Source organism: Magnolia sinica, chromosome 2 (genome assembly GCF_029962835.1).
Source record: "Magnolia sinica isolate HGM2019 chromosome 2, MsV1, whole genome shotgun sequence".
Taxonomy (NCBI): Eukaryota; Viridiplantae; Streptophyta; class Magnoliopsida; order Magnoliales; family Magnoliaceae; genus Magnolia; species Magnolia sinica.
Genome location: NC_080574.1, coordinates 36,003,127 through 36,020,672, shown reverse-complemented (window position 1 = coordinate 36,020,672; position 17,546 = coordinate 36,003,127). Strand labels below are relative to the sequence as shown.

General features: G+C 41.6%; 1 protein-coding gene across 14 annotated transcripts; it reads left to right on the top strand.

Moving 5' to 3' along the window:
- The first annotated feature begins 181 nt into the window (after window positions 1-181).
- LOC131236951 (pentatricopeptide repeat-containing protein At3g16610) lies at window positions 182-13,161 on the top strand. 14 transcript variants are annotated; one of them, XM_058234509.1, is made up of 7 exons: window positions 182-3,143; window positions 7,460-7,514; window positions 7,604-7,695; window positions 8,355-8,483; window positions 11,003-11,058; window positions 12,300-12,435; window positions 12,881-13,161. In XM_058234509.1, the coding sequence occupies exon 1, from the start codon at window positions 500-502 to the stop codon at window positions 3,017-3,019; it is 2,520 nt and encodes an 839-aa protein (XP_058090492.1). In that variant the 5' UTR covers window positions 182-499; the 3' UTR covers window positions 3,020-3,143; window positions 7,460-7,514; window positions 7,604-7,695; window positions 8,355-8,483; window positions 11,003-11,058; window positions 12,300-12,435; window positions 12,881-13,161. The 14 variants fall into 14 exon arrangements, with proteins under 14 accessions (XP_058090492.1, XP_058090500.1, XP_058090493.1 ...); XM_058234517.1 differs by lacking the exon at window positions 8,355-8,483 and having other exon boundaries at window positions 12,408-12,435; XM_058234510.1 differs by lacking the exon at window positions 8,355-8,483.
- Window positions 13,162-17,546: the final 4,385 nt, after the last annotated feature.

Here is a 17,546-nt window from a genome sequence, read left to right as displayed (position 1 = left end):
GAGAACTTTGGATTACATGGGCTCCCTGCAACGATGGGCTGTAGTAAACTCGTCGTAGTGACAATCCCTGCCATGGGGTAATAATTATGTTTTTGGAATTCCATCCCATCTAATCCCTTCTATTCCCACCGCCCCCGTAGAGATTAGAGACTGTCCTTTTCTTTCGCACTCGAAAAAGCCTGCAGGCGCAGATGAGGGGGCCTTGATTGTATGAACTGGACCATTTATCAGATGATCCCAACCGTGGATTGGGAACCGGAAACAATAATAAATAATCGCAAATTGGAAGATCTGAACCCTTCAATTTCGTCAGATCATTCTTCGGACATGAATAGACGTGGAAACTCGAAATCCTAGGATCGTCCAATTGGGAGATATTTCTCCCATCCACGTCGCCCACCAATCAACGGCCCGGATCACCGAATCATGGACCAAAATGTAAGAAATTCCGTGCCCCAGTACCTATAAGCAACGGTCGATTTCGGTTACTGAGCAAGAAATGGTAATTTCGAAGCATTTGAAAATCCCGGAACCTCTCTTCTTTGCCTTCCATCGCTTCATCCATTTCAAGCCCAAATCCAAAACAACCTCAATCGATTCTGCTCTCAAATCTATCCAACCCAAAGAACCCAACATCACAGAATGGAAAAAAATGCTAGAATTATCAGAAACCGTCAAAATCGACTCCTACGCTCACCTTCTAGAAGCCTGCATCCGATCAAAATCATTGAAAGAAGGCAAGGAAATCCACCACCATATCGGAAAACACAGTGCCCACATGAAGAACTCCTTTCTACTCGAAAAGATTGCATGCATGTATATTGCGTGCGGAGAAATCAATCTTGCTCGCCTTGCTTTCGATGAAATTCAAAAACCCAGTATTTTTTTATGGAATTCTATGATTAGAGCTTATGCTTGGAAAGGACCCTTTGATCAAGCGATCGAATTGTATAACCGGATGCTCAAGTCGGGTGTCATGCCGAATAAATTCACGTTCCCTTTCGTTCTAAAGGCATGTTCAGGTTTACTGGCATTAGAAGAAGGCAGTGAGATTCATAAGCATGCAGCAAGAGTTGGGTTGGATTCGGATGTATTTGTTTGCAGTGCTTTGGTGGATTTGTATGCGAAATGTGGGTGTTTGGATGTTGCCTACCAATTGTTCGATAAAATGCCGGATAGAGATGTTGTGGCATGGAATACCATGATTTCTGGGTTGGCTCTGCATGGGTTTTATGAAGATGCCATCAGGTTGGTTCTCAAAATGCAGAAGGCAGGGACAAGTCCGAATTCTTCAACTCTTGTTGCAGTTCTGCCAGCAGTGGGCCAGGCTAAGGCATTGCATAAGGGAAAGAGCGTGCATGGATATTGTGTCAGGAGGTGTTTTGATAAAGACGTGCTGCTGGGGACTGCAGTTTTGGATATGTATGCAAAATGTGAACACTTACACTATGCTAGGAGAGCCTTTGACGTCATGAGCATTAGAAATGAAGTCACATGGAGTGCAATGATTGGAGCATATGTTCTATGTGATCAGATGATCGAGGCACTGGCAGTGTTTAATTGGATGATGCTTGAGGAGGTTCTGAATCCGACGTCGGCAACGCTGGGATGTGTTCTTCGAGCTTGTGCAAGATTGAATGATTTGAATAAAGGTAAACAGATACATGGTTACTCAACCAAATCCGGATTCGTTTTAGATGTAACAGTAGGAAATTCGCTTCTTTCAATGTATGCTAAATGTGGGGTTGTAGATGATGCAATCAGTTTCTTTGATGAAATGAAATCAAAAGATACTGTTTCCTATAGTGCAATCATCTCCGGATGCGTGCAAAATGGTAGTGCGGAGGACGCTTTGCTTATTTTCCGCAAGATGCAAGCATTTGGCATAAAGCCAGATCTTGCGACCATGGTGGGAGTAGTTCCAGCTTGTGCTCATTTAGCTGCCCTGAAACATGGGCAGTGTAACCATGGTTACGTGACTGTTTGTGGGTTTCAATCAGATACCTCAATTTGTAATGCACTCATTGACATGTACTCAAAGTGTGGAAGAATCGACATTGCTAAAGAAATCTTCAATAGGATGCCAGAACGGGATATCGTGTCGTGGAATGCGCTAATTGCTGGGTATGGAATTCATGGGCTTGGTACGGAAGCACTCTCGATATTTCATGATTTGCATAATACCGGTCTGAAGCCCGACAGCGTCACTTTCATTAGCCTCTTATCTGCTTGCAGCCATTCAGGACTTGTTACCGAAGGCAAATACTGGTTTCGCTTGATGACTACACATTTCAATATTATCCCGAGGATGGAACACTTCATCTGCATTGTTGATCTTTTGGGCCGTGGTGGGCTTCTGGATGAGGCCTATGATTTTATCCGAAGAATGCCATTCGAACCAGATGTGCGTGTATGGGGAGCCCTGCTAGGTGCATGTAGAATTCATGAGAATATCAAACTAGGGGAAGAAGTATCAAAGGAAATTCAAAAGCTAGGACCTGAAGGTACCGGAAACTTTGTTCTCTTATCCAATATATACAGTGCTGCTGGAAGATGGGATGATGCAGCTAATGTTAGAATCATCCAGAGAGACCAGGGTTTTAAGAAAAGCCCGGGATGCAGTTGGATTGAGATTGGGGGCACCCTGCATGCATTCATTGGTGGAGATCAATCACACCCACAATCAGCACAAATATATAATAAGCTCGAGGAACTGTTATGGGAGTTGAAGGAGATGGGTTATATTGCTAATACGAGTTTTGTTCTGCAAGATGTTGAAGAGGAGGAGAAGGAACGGATTCTTCTGTACCACAGCGAGAAGCTGGCAATTGCATTTGGTGATCTCAATCTGGGCCCCAACAAACCCATTTTCATTACCAAGAATCTGCGGGTTTGTGGGGACTGCCACACTGCCATCAAGTTCATCAGCACCGTCACAAAAAGAGCGATTACTGTAAGAGATGCAAGCCGGTTTCATCATTTCAATGATGGGGTATGCAGTTGCGGAGATTTCTGGTAATGATCTGCAAAAGAGGGCATGATTAGAGGCATAGGGGGATGGAACAATTGCTATTGCAGTGAAGTGAGATTTCTCATATTGATCAGCAAAAGAATGCTTGTTAGAAACATGGATGAATGGAAAGGTAATTTGTTATTGCAATGAAGTTGTGTGTCTAAGTCATGTAACTCATATGCAGTCGAGCGTAATATGTGATGTCAGCACTGGAGAAAGGTAATTCCACTGAACTATAAGATGGAAAGAAATGTTATAGCCATACCTGCTTCATAGACATCCACATAGTCATGGCAAAAATATGTGGGGATTGGGACTATTGTGCTGGTGGGCCACCATGTCTATGGGGATCAAAGGCCAAAACTCCCATGGTTGAACTACTCTGATCATCCAACTGCCATGAGTTTTGTCCATTGCATATGAACAATTGCTCACTTTGCGTTACTCTTCTCTTTTTTCAGGCCACTGAATAGGTTATAAGCAAATCATATTATAAAATCACAACAGGATTGAAATCATAAATAGTATTGTAGGATTTTTATAATCTTTAGACAACATATGGAAAAAATCTGGAATCATATTCATAAATCTGAAAAAGAAAATAGGATGTAATCAAATATTCATTCAATATCATTCAACATCATGATTCATAGGTAATTGTAGAATATATTTCTACATCACATTGTTTTACATTATTTTAGTAGAAAATCAAGCTAAATATGGTCACTTCTGTAAATTCACATGTGGTGTAATGGAATTATCATGGTTGCGCGTGCAGAAGCTTGGCAAAGCTAAGGAATGAAGACTATGTCCTAAAGGAGGGTGATTAGAGCCAATTAAAATTTTCATCTTTTAAATCACAATTGCTTACTTAAGCTAATATGCAAATAAGTTAAGCAAGACAGTTTAACTCTAAGGCTTCCAAGCCAATAGAGGGTCCAATCACATAGACTACAAATGATATGCCAATACAAACAACTAGTCTACATCATGATAGTGTACATGTGTGTGTAGGATGTATTAACTATCAACTCGTAGCATTCATCTAATTATGCATTCATATAGTTAATCATTCAATCACATAAGCATAATTAAACAAGTGCACAAATGACAATCTCAAACACAAGCATGTATGGTGGTTCGATTTCCCTACTCCACTCCCGGCGGACGCACTCAACCCATAATTGTACCGGATTTCACTATCGGAGGTTTTAAATTAAGTTAACCTCTAACCTTTATAATCATACACAAGGAAGGGTTTCCGCAAGAGACTTTATGTTGTTTTCTATAGGTTCGCCACAACATCGGTCCTACATAAGAACCTACTAACATACACCCGTCGGAGGTGTCGGGTTTTCGTAGGCTAGCCAACAACTACGGTCCTAGTCCAATGACCTACGTTTACTCCCATCGGAGGCTCCCACGGAGACTAACACGTGTGCACCCGTGTCTGGTGGCCTACAAAAGGACTTGATTTAGGCCCTACACAAGAGCCAATAATGCAGGAGCATTTTCACACCAGGCTCGAGTGGGGTCACCTGTGGGATGCAGGGGCACACTCGGGGTGGGCAGGGACCACAGGGGAGGTCTCGTGTTCGAGACTCCTCACCGGGGGTGATTAATGCGCATTTCACACAAGGCTCGAAGGGGGTAACCTGTGGGATGCGGGGACACACTCGGGGTGGGTGGCCCGTGTGAGGCGGTACCCATGTGATTTGGAGCCCACGAAGGAGGTTTGACTGAGATCCTCACCCATGAGATGTGGGGCCTGGGCTATGAGATAAAGGGATTAATTCGTCATACTCTAACAGTTCGAGCTTTCAGAGCAAGTGGTTAATTGTCCTGCATCAGCCAAGGTCCTACACATGAACCTAGGTTTTAGGCCCTACACAAGAGTCACGGTCCTACATAAAAAGAGCCAAGCTCCTACACAAGAACCTAGTCAAGTTTGTGTCATAAACTCTTACTATCAATTCTACACAAGGAAAAAGAGTATACAAACTCTTACACTTGACAACTTGTCGGATTGAGCCCCTTTTATAGCACCGCCTCGGGTTGCTTGATTGATGCTTTCCTGTGCTTCAATCAGCTCTCATTTGCTCCCCCGATCATGATACCAATGCTTTGTTAAGGCTTCAGCTCCAAGACCAAATACATTTCAGTAGTACTCCTTTAAGGTGACCAAGGCGATGAGATGTTGATTGAATCTCCTACAACTAATGGAAAATTGTATTTCCTAGGGGATTCACCTAGATGGGCCTTCTAAAGGATTTAGACAATGGTATGCCTATAGAGGTTGAGTCTAATATCTAGAAAATTGAGGAGTTCAAGCACATCTTCAAGGTGGAAGTTGGAATCGTCATTATAGTGTTATTCTTTTGAGTGCCTCTCTCTCTCTCTCTCTCTCTCTCTCTCTCTGCATGTCGCCTGCACCTTTACTACAATGTCTCCCATTTTTTTCTCCCCCTTTTCTAATATCTCTTCCCCTTGTATAATTAACATATTGACTCAAACCCATAAGGCATTGCCACCAACTCAATGGCTTCAAATTAATGTCCCCACAAAGCATAAACACATCTATTTTGAAGTCAAAAGTCATAAAGTGCAAATTCCTAATGAGGCCTTTAAAAAATTCTTGTAAGAAATTCTTCATATAGAAATTCTTCATTATTATATGAAGAATCAAATAAACCTTTGTGTTTAAATCACATAATAAAACCCTAGAAAAACACAACAAACGAAAAGAAAATTTTGAATCCCAGATACATTTAAAAGAATAGTTCTTTAAGTTGAAGTCTAATACTAACCACCATTACCTGATTATCACAATACAGAAAGGTTAACATGATTGCAACCATTCATAAAAACATTCCAGATAAGTCATAGATCAATTTGATGTCTCGATCAGTTAAGAGACAATTTAAGGTTGAAAAGAAAATCCAATATTTAACCTCTTATAAGGAATAAAATACAAGATTCTTGAAGCCCCACCAATTTAAAACCATAAAATGAAAGCCAAGTAAAATTTGAAAAAGAATATATCAACTAGAATTTGAACCGTAAATTGTAAGATTCAAATCATTGAATCGTAGGATTCATCTAAAAAGAGGATTCAGAGTGGGATTCTAATCGTTTTGCCTAACATTCAACTTAAAATGTAAATCGTGAGTACTATGAATTGCACAACTATGAATTGCCTACTACAGTATGATCACATTTCATTTTGGGATATGGCCCATACACTGGGATGGTCACTTTATACTGGTTCAATGCGTGCAACAATGACATTTCTTTGTCCACTTCATGGAACTCCATGCCCACACATCATGGTATCATTCCTTGATTCCTTGAGAATAATCCATGGATCTGATAGCTTCTATTTGTTAAAACTTCAAACAGCCAGCTCCTTTGGCATTTTCTAAGATTCAAATCATTTCATCCATCTTTGAATTTTGTTGTTTCTCCTCTCTTTCATTTATTAGCAGCCTTTCCATCCTTTAGTATGTGGACATCTGCTTGTACTCTTCCATTTAGTGGAACTAATAATTAGTTTATGAGCTGTGCCAGCAAGGCTTGCCCAACCTGCTCCCACCTTCTGACTGTTCATCCAGAAGGCCACACCATATATTATGTAACTCACCTGGAAAAAGATCTTACTAATGAGAGATCCTCACCATCCAAAGGAAGAAGCAAGTTAGAAATTCCTTTTCTGGTTGTTGTAACTTTGTATGGATGGTTAGATATTGGATGAGTAAGATATTTCTCTGTGGCCCATCAACGGCAGGACCTTATAGAATGAATGCTTAGATCATCACATGGTGGGGGAGAAAGGGCAAGCAGTTTGGGCGACCTCTAGGGGCATGGCTTATTAGCATCTCTCTTAGATTATTGTATCTAGTCACTTTTGTTCAGTTTGTTCTAGGATGTTGGCATATATATCTGCCTTGCCTAGGATATTGGCATATATATCTGCCTTGGCTGTGGATTTGACAAATGGTATTACAATCCATGCGTCATGGAGCTCCATAAACCTCTTCACCATACACATTGCACTTTTGTGTAGGATGAGTGTTGATTTGCTGGGACAAAATGTGAATGGGTGCAACCCAAACATCAATGCAATCGGATGATGTTACTCATCCAATCACTGGCTGTAAATGGGTGCTCAACTCAAAGTTGAGCAGAAAATCTACATTCACCAAGAAAAACTCAAAAAGAGTCACATGGTTAGACTTGTCCAATCACTGTGATTTTGGGTATATGACCCATCCATGAGCTGGACCACTGTATCATTGGCCCTGATTACATTACATGTTTGCCACGTGTAAGTTGGGGGACTGCAGTTCATACAACTAATATAAATTGCATTTCATGGTAGCATTTCTCTTGGAATTGTATTATTGGTGATTAATCATTTTCTGTCTTCTTCTGATTTTCTTGCAGCAGTCAGGGCCAGCGAAGCCTTGCTTTGCGCTGTTACATCCCATTTGCACCTTATTCGGTACTTCTAAATTCCATCCAAGCTTGTAGTTCTTTATTGTAATTGACACATCCAAGTTGGTTCTCTTACTTTATGAAAGTTGTTCATAGGAGAAAACTTTGGTGAGAACTGAGGGAAGGAGGTTTGGAGGCTTTTTGTCATCTGGACACACTCTCACTGCCTAATGAAATTTATTAAGACGGTAATGTTATCTATAAATCTTCTTGTCTTCTCTTTGCTTTTATCCATTTCTTGATCCTTCAAATGAAATAGGATGGTTGCTTGCAAGAGTAGAATTCTGAATGTCACTCTCCTCACGTGCCAATTTGCCACATGTTTGAGATCCAGGCCATTCATGAGGTTTTCCACTCTGCATCTCCAATGGCCTGAAGATCCAGCCTGTCTGGTGATAAGGTCAGCCACACATGTGGGAAAAAAAATGGATGTTAAGAGAATTGAATGAGGATCCATGTTTGACATACATGTGGTTCACAGGATGACCAACTGGCCTACTCTTGGGCCATGGCATGTACACAGTCCGGCCCGCTTGAGGAACAGCTTGTCCCACAAAAAAATGCTGCATCATTGCGTGAAGAGAATTGGATTCAAGATCCTACTCTCACAAGTAGCCTTAGCAGGGTTCCCTTTGAATATGTTTTCATATTAGAGCAAAATGCAGTTGATTGTAGCTCCTCAGACGACAAGCCTCATTTCTTATATGGTAGCTTAGGGCCCGTTTTGATGCACCCTCGAAAAGGCCGTTTGAGGCATAATTGCTATGATGATTGAAATGGCCATTGATCTTGTGTGTTTGGATGCACTTTGCAAACCCCCGTCTCATCTCCCTGCTTAACAAAATAGGCGCTAAAGCGCCAACTTGGCAAAAACCAACCCCGAGTTGATTGAAAAAGAAGCTTGAGAACCCCTTTTTCAGCGGGCCCTTGCCCTTATTCTGCTTTCTGCCCCCTACCCCAAATTGCTGGAATATGGGTAAGATGATGATGAGTTTGCTTTCTACCCATTTGTCGTTAATCTTCTGTTGAGGTATTATGCAATTTTGTACCCAACAACATCTGCAATGCCTCAGGATTTCAGTTTGTACAAGTGGGGCTCATGTATCAGCAATCCAAACAGTTGACATGATGGAACCCATGTTGGATTTCCCATACACAATCTCCCATGTGGAAAGATCCAAGTCTGAATCTTTGGCCTTTTCAGTACAATGTGGACTGTTGATGCATTCTCTTTAACTGTCTAGTTGCTAGCCTCCAAGTAAAGGATTAGGGTTTTCCCAACTCAGAGATATTTGTGCGTGTGCCATCACAAGTATGCCTATCATACCAATGGTTTGAATCCCTAAACCATGGGCCCCACTTTGTGAAACCTTAAGGGCCTGTCTGGATTTGGACAAAGTTGTGTTGCAACTACCAATCCATGGCATGCCGTCAAAGCTAGCAGGTCACAGACATGTTGTTGCTGACTACTTGTTTTGTCCCTTGTTAGTCAAACACCTTGGATCATGGCATGGATAGATTGTGAGGAACATGTAGGGAAACTAAAATTTAGTTAGCGGTACACTACAATGTGTGTGCACGCACATAAGACACATGTACCCCATTTTTTAATGCTTGAATATTGATGGTGCACATATGTACATGTGGGATGCTTGAACTTGGACGCTCACACGTGGCACATGGAAGCCTATCACAGACATGTACAGATAAATATGATCCTGATTTGCACCAAAACTAAAAAGTGTCATTGACAAGTAGTCCCACCTCTCCACCAGAGACACCCAATCAATGGTCTAACAGTCACAAATCCAAAACTACTTGTTCAAATGTGGCATTGGTTTCCATGAACAAGGGTATTGACAAACCATGGACATGTACAGGCGTCCATGACTACTAGTCAGTACACAGCTTTGCCAAATCCAAATAGCCCCTCAAATCAGAGCAAACTGAAGAAAGTCTCTGGTTGGATGTTGCGTGTACCTCTTGTTTTTTACCTTTTACTGCTTGTAACTTTTCAAAACATTCTAGGAATAGGAGACCAAGTAACAAAGCATCAGTTGGATTTTTTATTTAACCATGTGATTGAATCCAGTACATGGTCTGCTCACAGTAGCCCAATGTTACCTAGACCACAAATCCTTCTGATGTTTTCAATCCAGACTACACGATCTGGTTATGAATCATTTGCGATTCTAATTGCTACTTTTGCAACCTGAAATTATGGTCCCAAACTCTTTATTATTTCTTACCTGAACTTATGGTCCTGAACTCTTATTATTTCTTAAGTGGTGATAACTTAAATTTATATTTCCTTTCTAGAATTTTGTACCTTACTTTATGTCAGGATATTATGGTCTGGGCCTGGCAGGCCAATGCTTGTCCAAACTCAGTCCCTGAGCTGAATGCCCGAGCCCAGGCCCGGCCCTACCGACTTTCCTAGTACCCTTCATCTAGCATTAGATAAGTCATGCCAGGTTACTCTCCTGTCCTACCCTTATGCACATTCAAACCCTGGCCAGGCCCAAATAGTTACTGGGCCTTAAAACACATACCCAAAGCAGGGCCTTTAGCTTCAGATCAAATCTAGCCCAAAGTGGGTTGGACATAGGCTGGACCCATGCCAGCCTGGCCCACTTTCACCTTGATTTTGGCACTGTTGCATATATAACAAGACACGCATTCCTTGTTTAAAACAATAAGATTCATCATTGCATGTAAAATTACACCATCAACTTCCACGTATAACCATATTGCATGTAGAGCTTTGCTAAGCCCACACGCATGTGCAATAAAGCTCATGTACATGCCACACATGTGCCAGCATGGAAAGATAGATCTATGATCCAATCCATCCATCAGAAAAATGCCACTATATTGATGTAGGTGGGCCAGAGTTTGCAAAACAAAGGTACGTCTCTGAAAACTTGGCAGAAGTTTTGCAAACCCAACCATCTGTTTCCTATGTTGGGGCCCACATGCTGTGTGGACCAGATTTATTTTGGAAAAACATGTAGAAGGTTGGACCAACCTTATGGATGGTTTGGATCTCATACATTTGTGCCATGATGGCATCTGTGTGGCATGTACATGAGCTTTACTTCACACATGTGTGCATTTAGCAAAGCTATTGCATATATTTAGTATGTATTTGAGTGATCCCGACGATCCTACCCACAGCATACCATGTAACAGTGTGACCCATACCCATGAGATCCTTAAGCATTTTAGCAAATCAAGTTTGGAAGTCCGCTTCTCAAGTGCCGAACTAACTTACAAGCACATTGAAGTAAATTCAAGTAGCAAAAATCCACATGCTTGTTGTTTCTGAAATTGCACATCAGTTTGGATATTAGGGGTACAACTGTATTTTAATATATTTCATTGTACTTTTATTGTAGTCATTTCACACATTCGCTATTTTACCTTGGGTAAGGACAGATCTCCTGTTCATAAGAGATGCCTAACAGTGTGCTTTTGTCTGTGCAGTTTGGATAGAATCCAAGGGTGTTGATGAAGGTATCTGAAGTACCAAAGCGTGTCAGGATTTTTCAGTACGTACAGCATCTGTCATCTGCATGTGTTGTCTATTCTCAAGCTATATCGTAGTGAATTTCCACATGCATGAATTGTCATTGACTGCCATGTTGTTTGTGAAAACCAGGGTTATGTTTCTCTGTATAAAGTCCTTGGTAGTCAATTGTTCAGTCACCATATTTCATCAGTCAGCTAGCAATGTGAATGCTGACATTTGACTACTTTCTCATTCTACCGAGGGTCTGTTTTGATGTACTTCCCAATTAGAAAACATTTGTTGCAAGTCTAACTTAATAGACGTGATCGCGACCTTGGATGGTGATCATCTCCAGCTAAAGTGGGAGGACTAAATGAACTTTGGAGATTTCACTTTGTTGCGAATTGGGTAGTCTTTGGAAGCACACCCCCTTCGTTGGATTTGTTGGTACAGTGTCTCATTTTGAACTGACGGAGCATTTGAGGTGGCTCGGAAAATGAAACCCGAATGGGTATATATTAATTTCCTATGGTATGGCCCACCTGATGATTGGATGGGGTTTATTTTCACACAAGGTGATCCTCAAGGTTCGACTAACCTATTGATGAGGGTGGATGCTTCACCAACATAATAGGTTGGATTGCCCACTGGGTGGACAGTAACTTGTCATCCAACCACTTGGATGTGAGCATTTCTCTATTTTGTAGGAAAGCATTCTGCTTGTACTGATTACTGAAATACTTCCGAACACACACCTGATTATCGCAATCTGAGTCAATTGCAGTCCAACACTAGCTTAAATTAATGCCTAATTGTGATTGTCTTTATTAGTGAAAGAGCAGATATGGGCTTGTGGAATTTAGAAACAATCAAACATTATACTTTTGGACAACTTTAGCCCTGCAATTAGTTTTTAGAGTGAAATACTTCGAATATTCAAAGGACATTGGAAGACATTGTAAATAAAGTCACAGGTATTTTGGAAACTTTGAATATGACAATAGTTCATATTTCACCGGCAAAAAGCTGTTAACAACTTAGATATTACCCTCATCTTTTCAGATCTTAGATATTACCTGCACAATGTGTAGTAATAGGGACACCCTGCAACAAAGGCTATTAGGGGCACAGCTCAAGTGAGCTACAACACAAGAAAACATGCAAAGGGTCACCTGCTATTAAAACCGCGAGTTCTCCTCTCTTTCTCTGTATATAGTCTACACTTTATATGTCTCATTTTTTCTCCTTATACGTGTCTGCATCTTAAAAATTCAATGTAAGGACACCGAAAGTACATCTTCTTGTAAATGCTTCCATGCTGCTCAATGTCGTCACCTACTACAATAGCTGAAGTTGCTGGACTTACGCAACTTGGATTTATCACTGCAGAACACCATTCTACTGTTGCTACTTTGAGGTGAGGTACTTTCTCTGTCATGGTAAAATGCAAGGTAAATTGCTGTGTTCCAGTGCTCCACGAATACGCTTGGATTCTCAGTTCGTACGTCCAGGGCCCGCTATCAAGTGATTCAAACAGATAGCATGGTGGTCCCCCACCGCTGATGTCCCATGCACAAAAAATCTCTCAGATGGGAAGATCACAGACATTGACTGTTTGACCTTCTTTGAATTGAATGTTGGTCGCTGTTGTATCATCTTACTCAACAATCTATCCCTTGGCACTGATTGAAGGGTTAGGACTTTTGGCAAATGGACTAACACGGTGGGGCCCATCATATCAACAGTTTGGATCACCAAGAATCATGGGCTCTACTTGCATTATGGAGTTGCATAGTACATCAATGATAGAAGGCAAGTAAAAGCATAGGGGATGTAATTTCTCTGGTATTCTGAACTTGCAGACTAGAAATGTACAAATCAAAGGTCAGATCTTGGCTCTACGGTTCAGATCGCTGCGGTTTTGATCACAATCTTTTCAGGAGAAGAAGGTGAGAAAGATGACTTTGTGATTGTTGATTGGGCAATCTTTCTTTTTCTTTCTTATGACTATGCAATGAAAGCAGCCACATGAAGAATCTCTACCGTAGGATTCAGTTGCAGGTGAGATCTTGGCCAGATCAAAAATTTTAACGGTTGGATGACCGTATACACTCAGTGCAGGAAATTGTAGACCATTCGCAAATGGCTTTTGCTGATCCTTTAAGAGAAGATTCAAAAGAAGGCTACGGTGGTCAAAAAGGTTTGGCATTTGATTTTCTAGGCCATGGCCCACCAATTGATATGTCCCACATGTCCCGAGATAGGAGGAGAAAGGACGGTACTGATGTTTTGTAGGTGAAGATTCGGCGTATAGACATATGAGGCAATGTGGACATATGGGACCCGCATTGACTACCCGACGGTCTAAATGGTCCCTCCACATGGATTGCCCATGGCTAAAAATTGCTGTAATTGGACGAATCTCACCCTCCAATCGATGGAATTTCTTGGTTGTTGCATGTGGACCGTTGACTATATGCTGAGGAATGCTACTTTCCATTGCCTCGTTTCACGCACCCCATTGGCCAATTTGGCACGTGTGCACAGGATCAGAGCAGTTCTGGTATCGAATATCTGGCGAGTGCACTCGCATGAGACTTGTCGGAAGCGGATTGGCTGGTGTACGAGCCTCCACCGACCTGGCTGGTGTGTTCACGTCACCAAGTTTTGTGGGTCCCAATATGAGGTACGTGTTATATCCAAACCGTCCGTCCATTTGGCGAGCTACCGTACTGAGTTACTCAGTACGCAATCCGCTTCCAAGTTCCTGCGCAAGTATGCACACCGAGGTGTTTGTGAGAAATCCACCCCGTCCATCCGTTTTTGGATCTCATTTTAGGACGTGCGACCAACAATGAGGTGGATACAAAACTCAAGTGGGCCACATAAGAAGAAACAGTGATAATTCAGTGAACACGGCTGAAGCATTCTTATGACCATAAAGGTTACGTAACAGGCTATATTTTTTAGCCATCGGGAATAATCTTATAAACAGTTTGGATGGCATATAAACATAAAGGTGGAGTTGAGGAAGGTTTCAACGGTAGGAATTTCTTTCCCCAATTTTCCCTCTCACGTGACCCACTTGAATTTTGTATCCACCTTATTGTTGGTGAACGTCCTAAAATGAGCTCGAAAAAGGGATGGAGGGGGTGGATTTCTCACAAACATCTAGGTGGCCCACCCGGCATACTTGTGCAGGAACTGCCGCAGCAAATCCGCGTCCCGTTGTAAGGCTTGAGCCTAAACATTAAACCGTATAAAGATAAAATTTGTATCAAGAGAAAATTACCACTGTAGACCCTACCTTTTATCCAGCGACTTTTACGAAGAATTCAAAACGTACCTTCCCAACATATTCGATCCACGTACGGACAGAGCATTTGGTGACGAAAATGGCCTTGCTTACGGGACCGATTGCTACGGTTATAATCCGTAGTTATAGGTGTACAGAAATGAAAATTACTTTCAAAAGCAGGAGTATTTTCGTCATCGAATGCTCTGTCGTGCAAGGTCTAAGTTGGGAAGGTAAGGCTCGAATCCTTCGTCAAAGACGCAGGGTAAAAGGTAGGTCTACAGTGTAATTTTCTCTTGGATCAATATAATACTCGTTTTTCCTTTTTATCCGGGTCTGTGTGAGTGTGACCTTATGATCGCTCGTCTTCGCACGACACGTACCCATACCAGCAATATCGTACCAGCAAATCCGCTTCCAGACTTGTCATAATCCCTGTAACCGTAGCTTTGTGGGTCCACTGTGATTTCTGTGTTATATCCGCTCCTTCCATCCGTTTCGCCATACCATGCTAGGACGTGTGTGAAAGATGCAGATCCAAACGTCTTGTGGGCCACACCAAAAGAGACAGTGGAGATTGGACGCCTAGCATTGAAACCTTCTTTAGGGCCACGCATTTTTTGAGATTAATTTAGAGCATGGGCCAAAAAATCATGTAAATCTAAAGCTCAAGTGAACCCCACCATAGAAAGCAATGGGATTGAATACTTACCGTTGAAAACTTCTTTGGGGCCACATAAGTTTTGGATCTACCTCATTTTTAGGCTCATGTTATAAAATGAGGTTACAAAACAAATGAACAGTTTAGATATGCATGTGATCAGTAATATAATACTCGTTTTTCCTTTTTATCCGGGTCTGTGTGAGTGTGACCTTATGATCGCTCGTCTTCGCACGACACGTACCCATACCAGCAATATCGTACCAGCAAATCCGCTTCCAGACTTGTCATAATCCCTGTAACCGTAGCTTTGTGGGTCCACTGTGATTTCTGTGTTATATCCGCTCCTTCCATCCGTTTCGCCATACCATGCTAGGACGTGTGTGAAAGATGCAGATCCAAACGTCTTGTGGGCCACACCAAAAGAGACAGTGGAGATTGGACGCCTAGCATTGAAACCTTCTTTAGGGCCACGTGAGGAGTTTATGTCCGTGTTTTGCCGTTATCCGGTTAGAATCACCTTCTTAGCGGTTTGCATGTCATATAAACATGGTGGGTCCCAGGAATCTCTGGACGATGTGTGTATCGGACGGAAAGATCCAGCTGGCTTGTTGACGTCAGCAAGTTATGTGGTCCCATCATGAGGTATATGTTATATCCAAACCGTAAGGCTTGAGCTGGAAAATATTGGACCACACTGTAAAAAGCATGGGGGATTGAATGTCTACCATCCAAACCTTCCAGGGTCGTTGAAGTTTGGATTAATATGATATTTGTTTTTCTACCTTATGAACAGATTGGATAGAAAATGAAAGTTATGGTGGACCTGTGAATGTTTCAAGGGTAAAAATCATTATCCCCGCCGTATTAGTGGTGTGGTCCAGTTGAGCATTGGATATGATTCATTTTTTGGCTCGTGCTCTAACTTGATCTATAAAAAAAAAACATTATTTTGGGGCCATGTAATTTTTTATTTCTTTCAAACTATTTGTACAACTCTTGAGGAGCGTTGGCGCTCGTCTTCTCACGACATGTGTGGTACACCAGTCAATCCGCTTCGACTTAGCTGCCTCAGTGCATGTGACATTAACTTGGTATACGAACTGGACAGGACTTGCCCCAATCACTGGAATCCTGGTGCATGGTATTGGAAAGGATAAAGTGGGATGAGATTTAAAAAATGTAATTATTACATTTAATATGAATTGTCCCTTATTACCATGGGATACATGAGACAAGCTTAACTTCATGCTATGTTTGTATTAAGATGGCATTCACTCTTTGATTTGTTGTCCATTAAATAAATATACCCACCATCATTTGAAACTATTTAAAATAACATAAATGTGTTATATCCACATTGTTTATCTGTTTTGCAACCTCATTTTATGGCATGGGCCCAAAAATAAGACAGATCCATAGCTTACATGAACCACAACACAGAAAGCATTGGGAATAATAATACCTTCCATTGAAATCTTCCTAGGGCCCACCGTGATGTTTATTTTCCATCCAATCTATTCATAAGGTCAAAAAGACTTGGATGATGGGAAAACACAAATATTAGCTTGACCTAAAACTTATGTGACTCTAAAGAAGTTTTCAATAATAGGCTTTCAATCCCAGCTACTTTTTATGGTGGGGTCCACTTGAGCTTTAGATCTACCTAATTTTTGGAGCCATGCTTTAAAATGATCTTGAAAAATGGGTGGACGGTGTGGATATAGCCCACACATCATGGTTTGACCTACACAACTTAATAACATCAACAATCTTTTCAAAATTTTCAAATAAGCAAGTGCGAAACAAAAAGCTACGGCGCCCTGGACCAAATGCAATTCCATTTGATATAATTCCAAGCTTTCCCATTCTCCCCAAACAGTGAGTAAAATTGGCACAGGACCAAATGCAATTCCATCTCCCAGCTAATCCCATCTAAAACCATGCGCCAAACACCCCCTAAATTCTACGGCCCACTTGGTGTTGTTGTAATATCCACTCCGTTCTTCCATTTGGCCAGCTCATCTTGGAACCATGTTGCCAAACAATAGGTGAATCCTAAACTCATGTGGGTCCACACACATGAAAAAAGTTAAGATTAAAAAGCAAAGACACAGTTTGGCTGGCAATGCATGGAAAACACAAATATTAGCTTATTCCAAAATTTATATGACCCCCTTAAGTTTTCAAGGGTAATCATTAAGGGCCCGTTTGGACGGGTGGATTGGAAGGGATTGAATGGTATTAGGGTGGATGGCATGGATTTCAAGGCATGGATAAAATACATATGTTATGGTGAAGCCCAGGGCTTTAACACCAACTAGCTCACTGGTGTTGGGGTCACCAGCCAAACTACGCCCCAGCTAAGTCGTGTAAAATAAAAATAAAAATCATAGCCAATGGTCTGGATTCAACATGTACGTGCATGTGCCGCTGACCTGATGAGTGGGTTGCCCGGTCTTGGATTGAAGGTGACCCTTAGGGAGCGTTTGGCACGCGGTGTTGATGGGATTAGGTGGGATAGAATTGCATTTCATCCCATGCAATTACATCCAACATTTGGAGAGGATGA

What these genes read in the sequence shown, in the direction of transcription:
- LOC131236951 (XM_058234517.1), top strand. Translation starts at nt 500, where the DNA reads ATGGTAATTTCGAAGCATTTGAAAATCCCGGAACCTCTCTTCTTTGCC.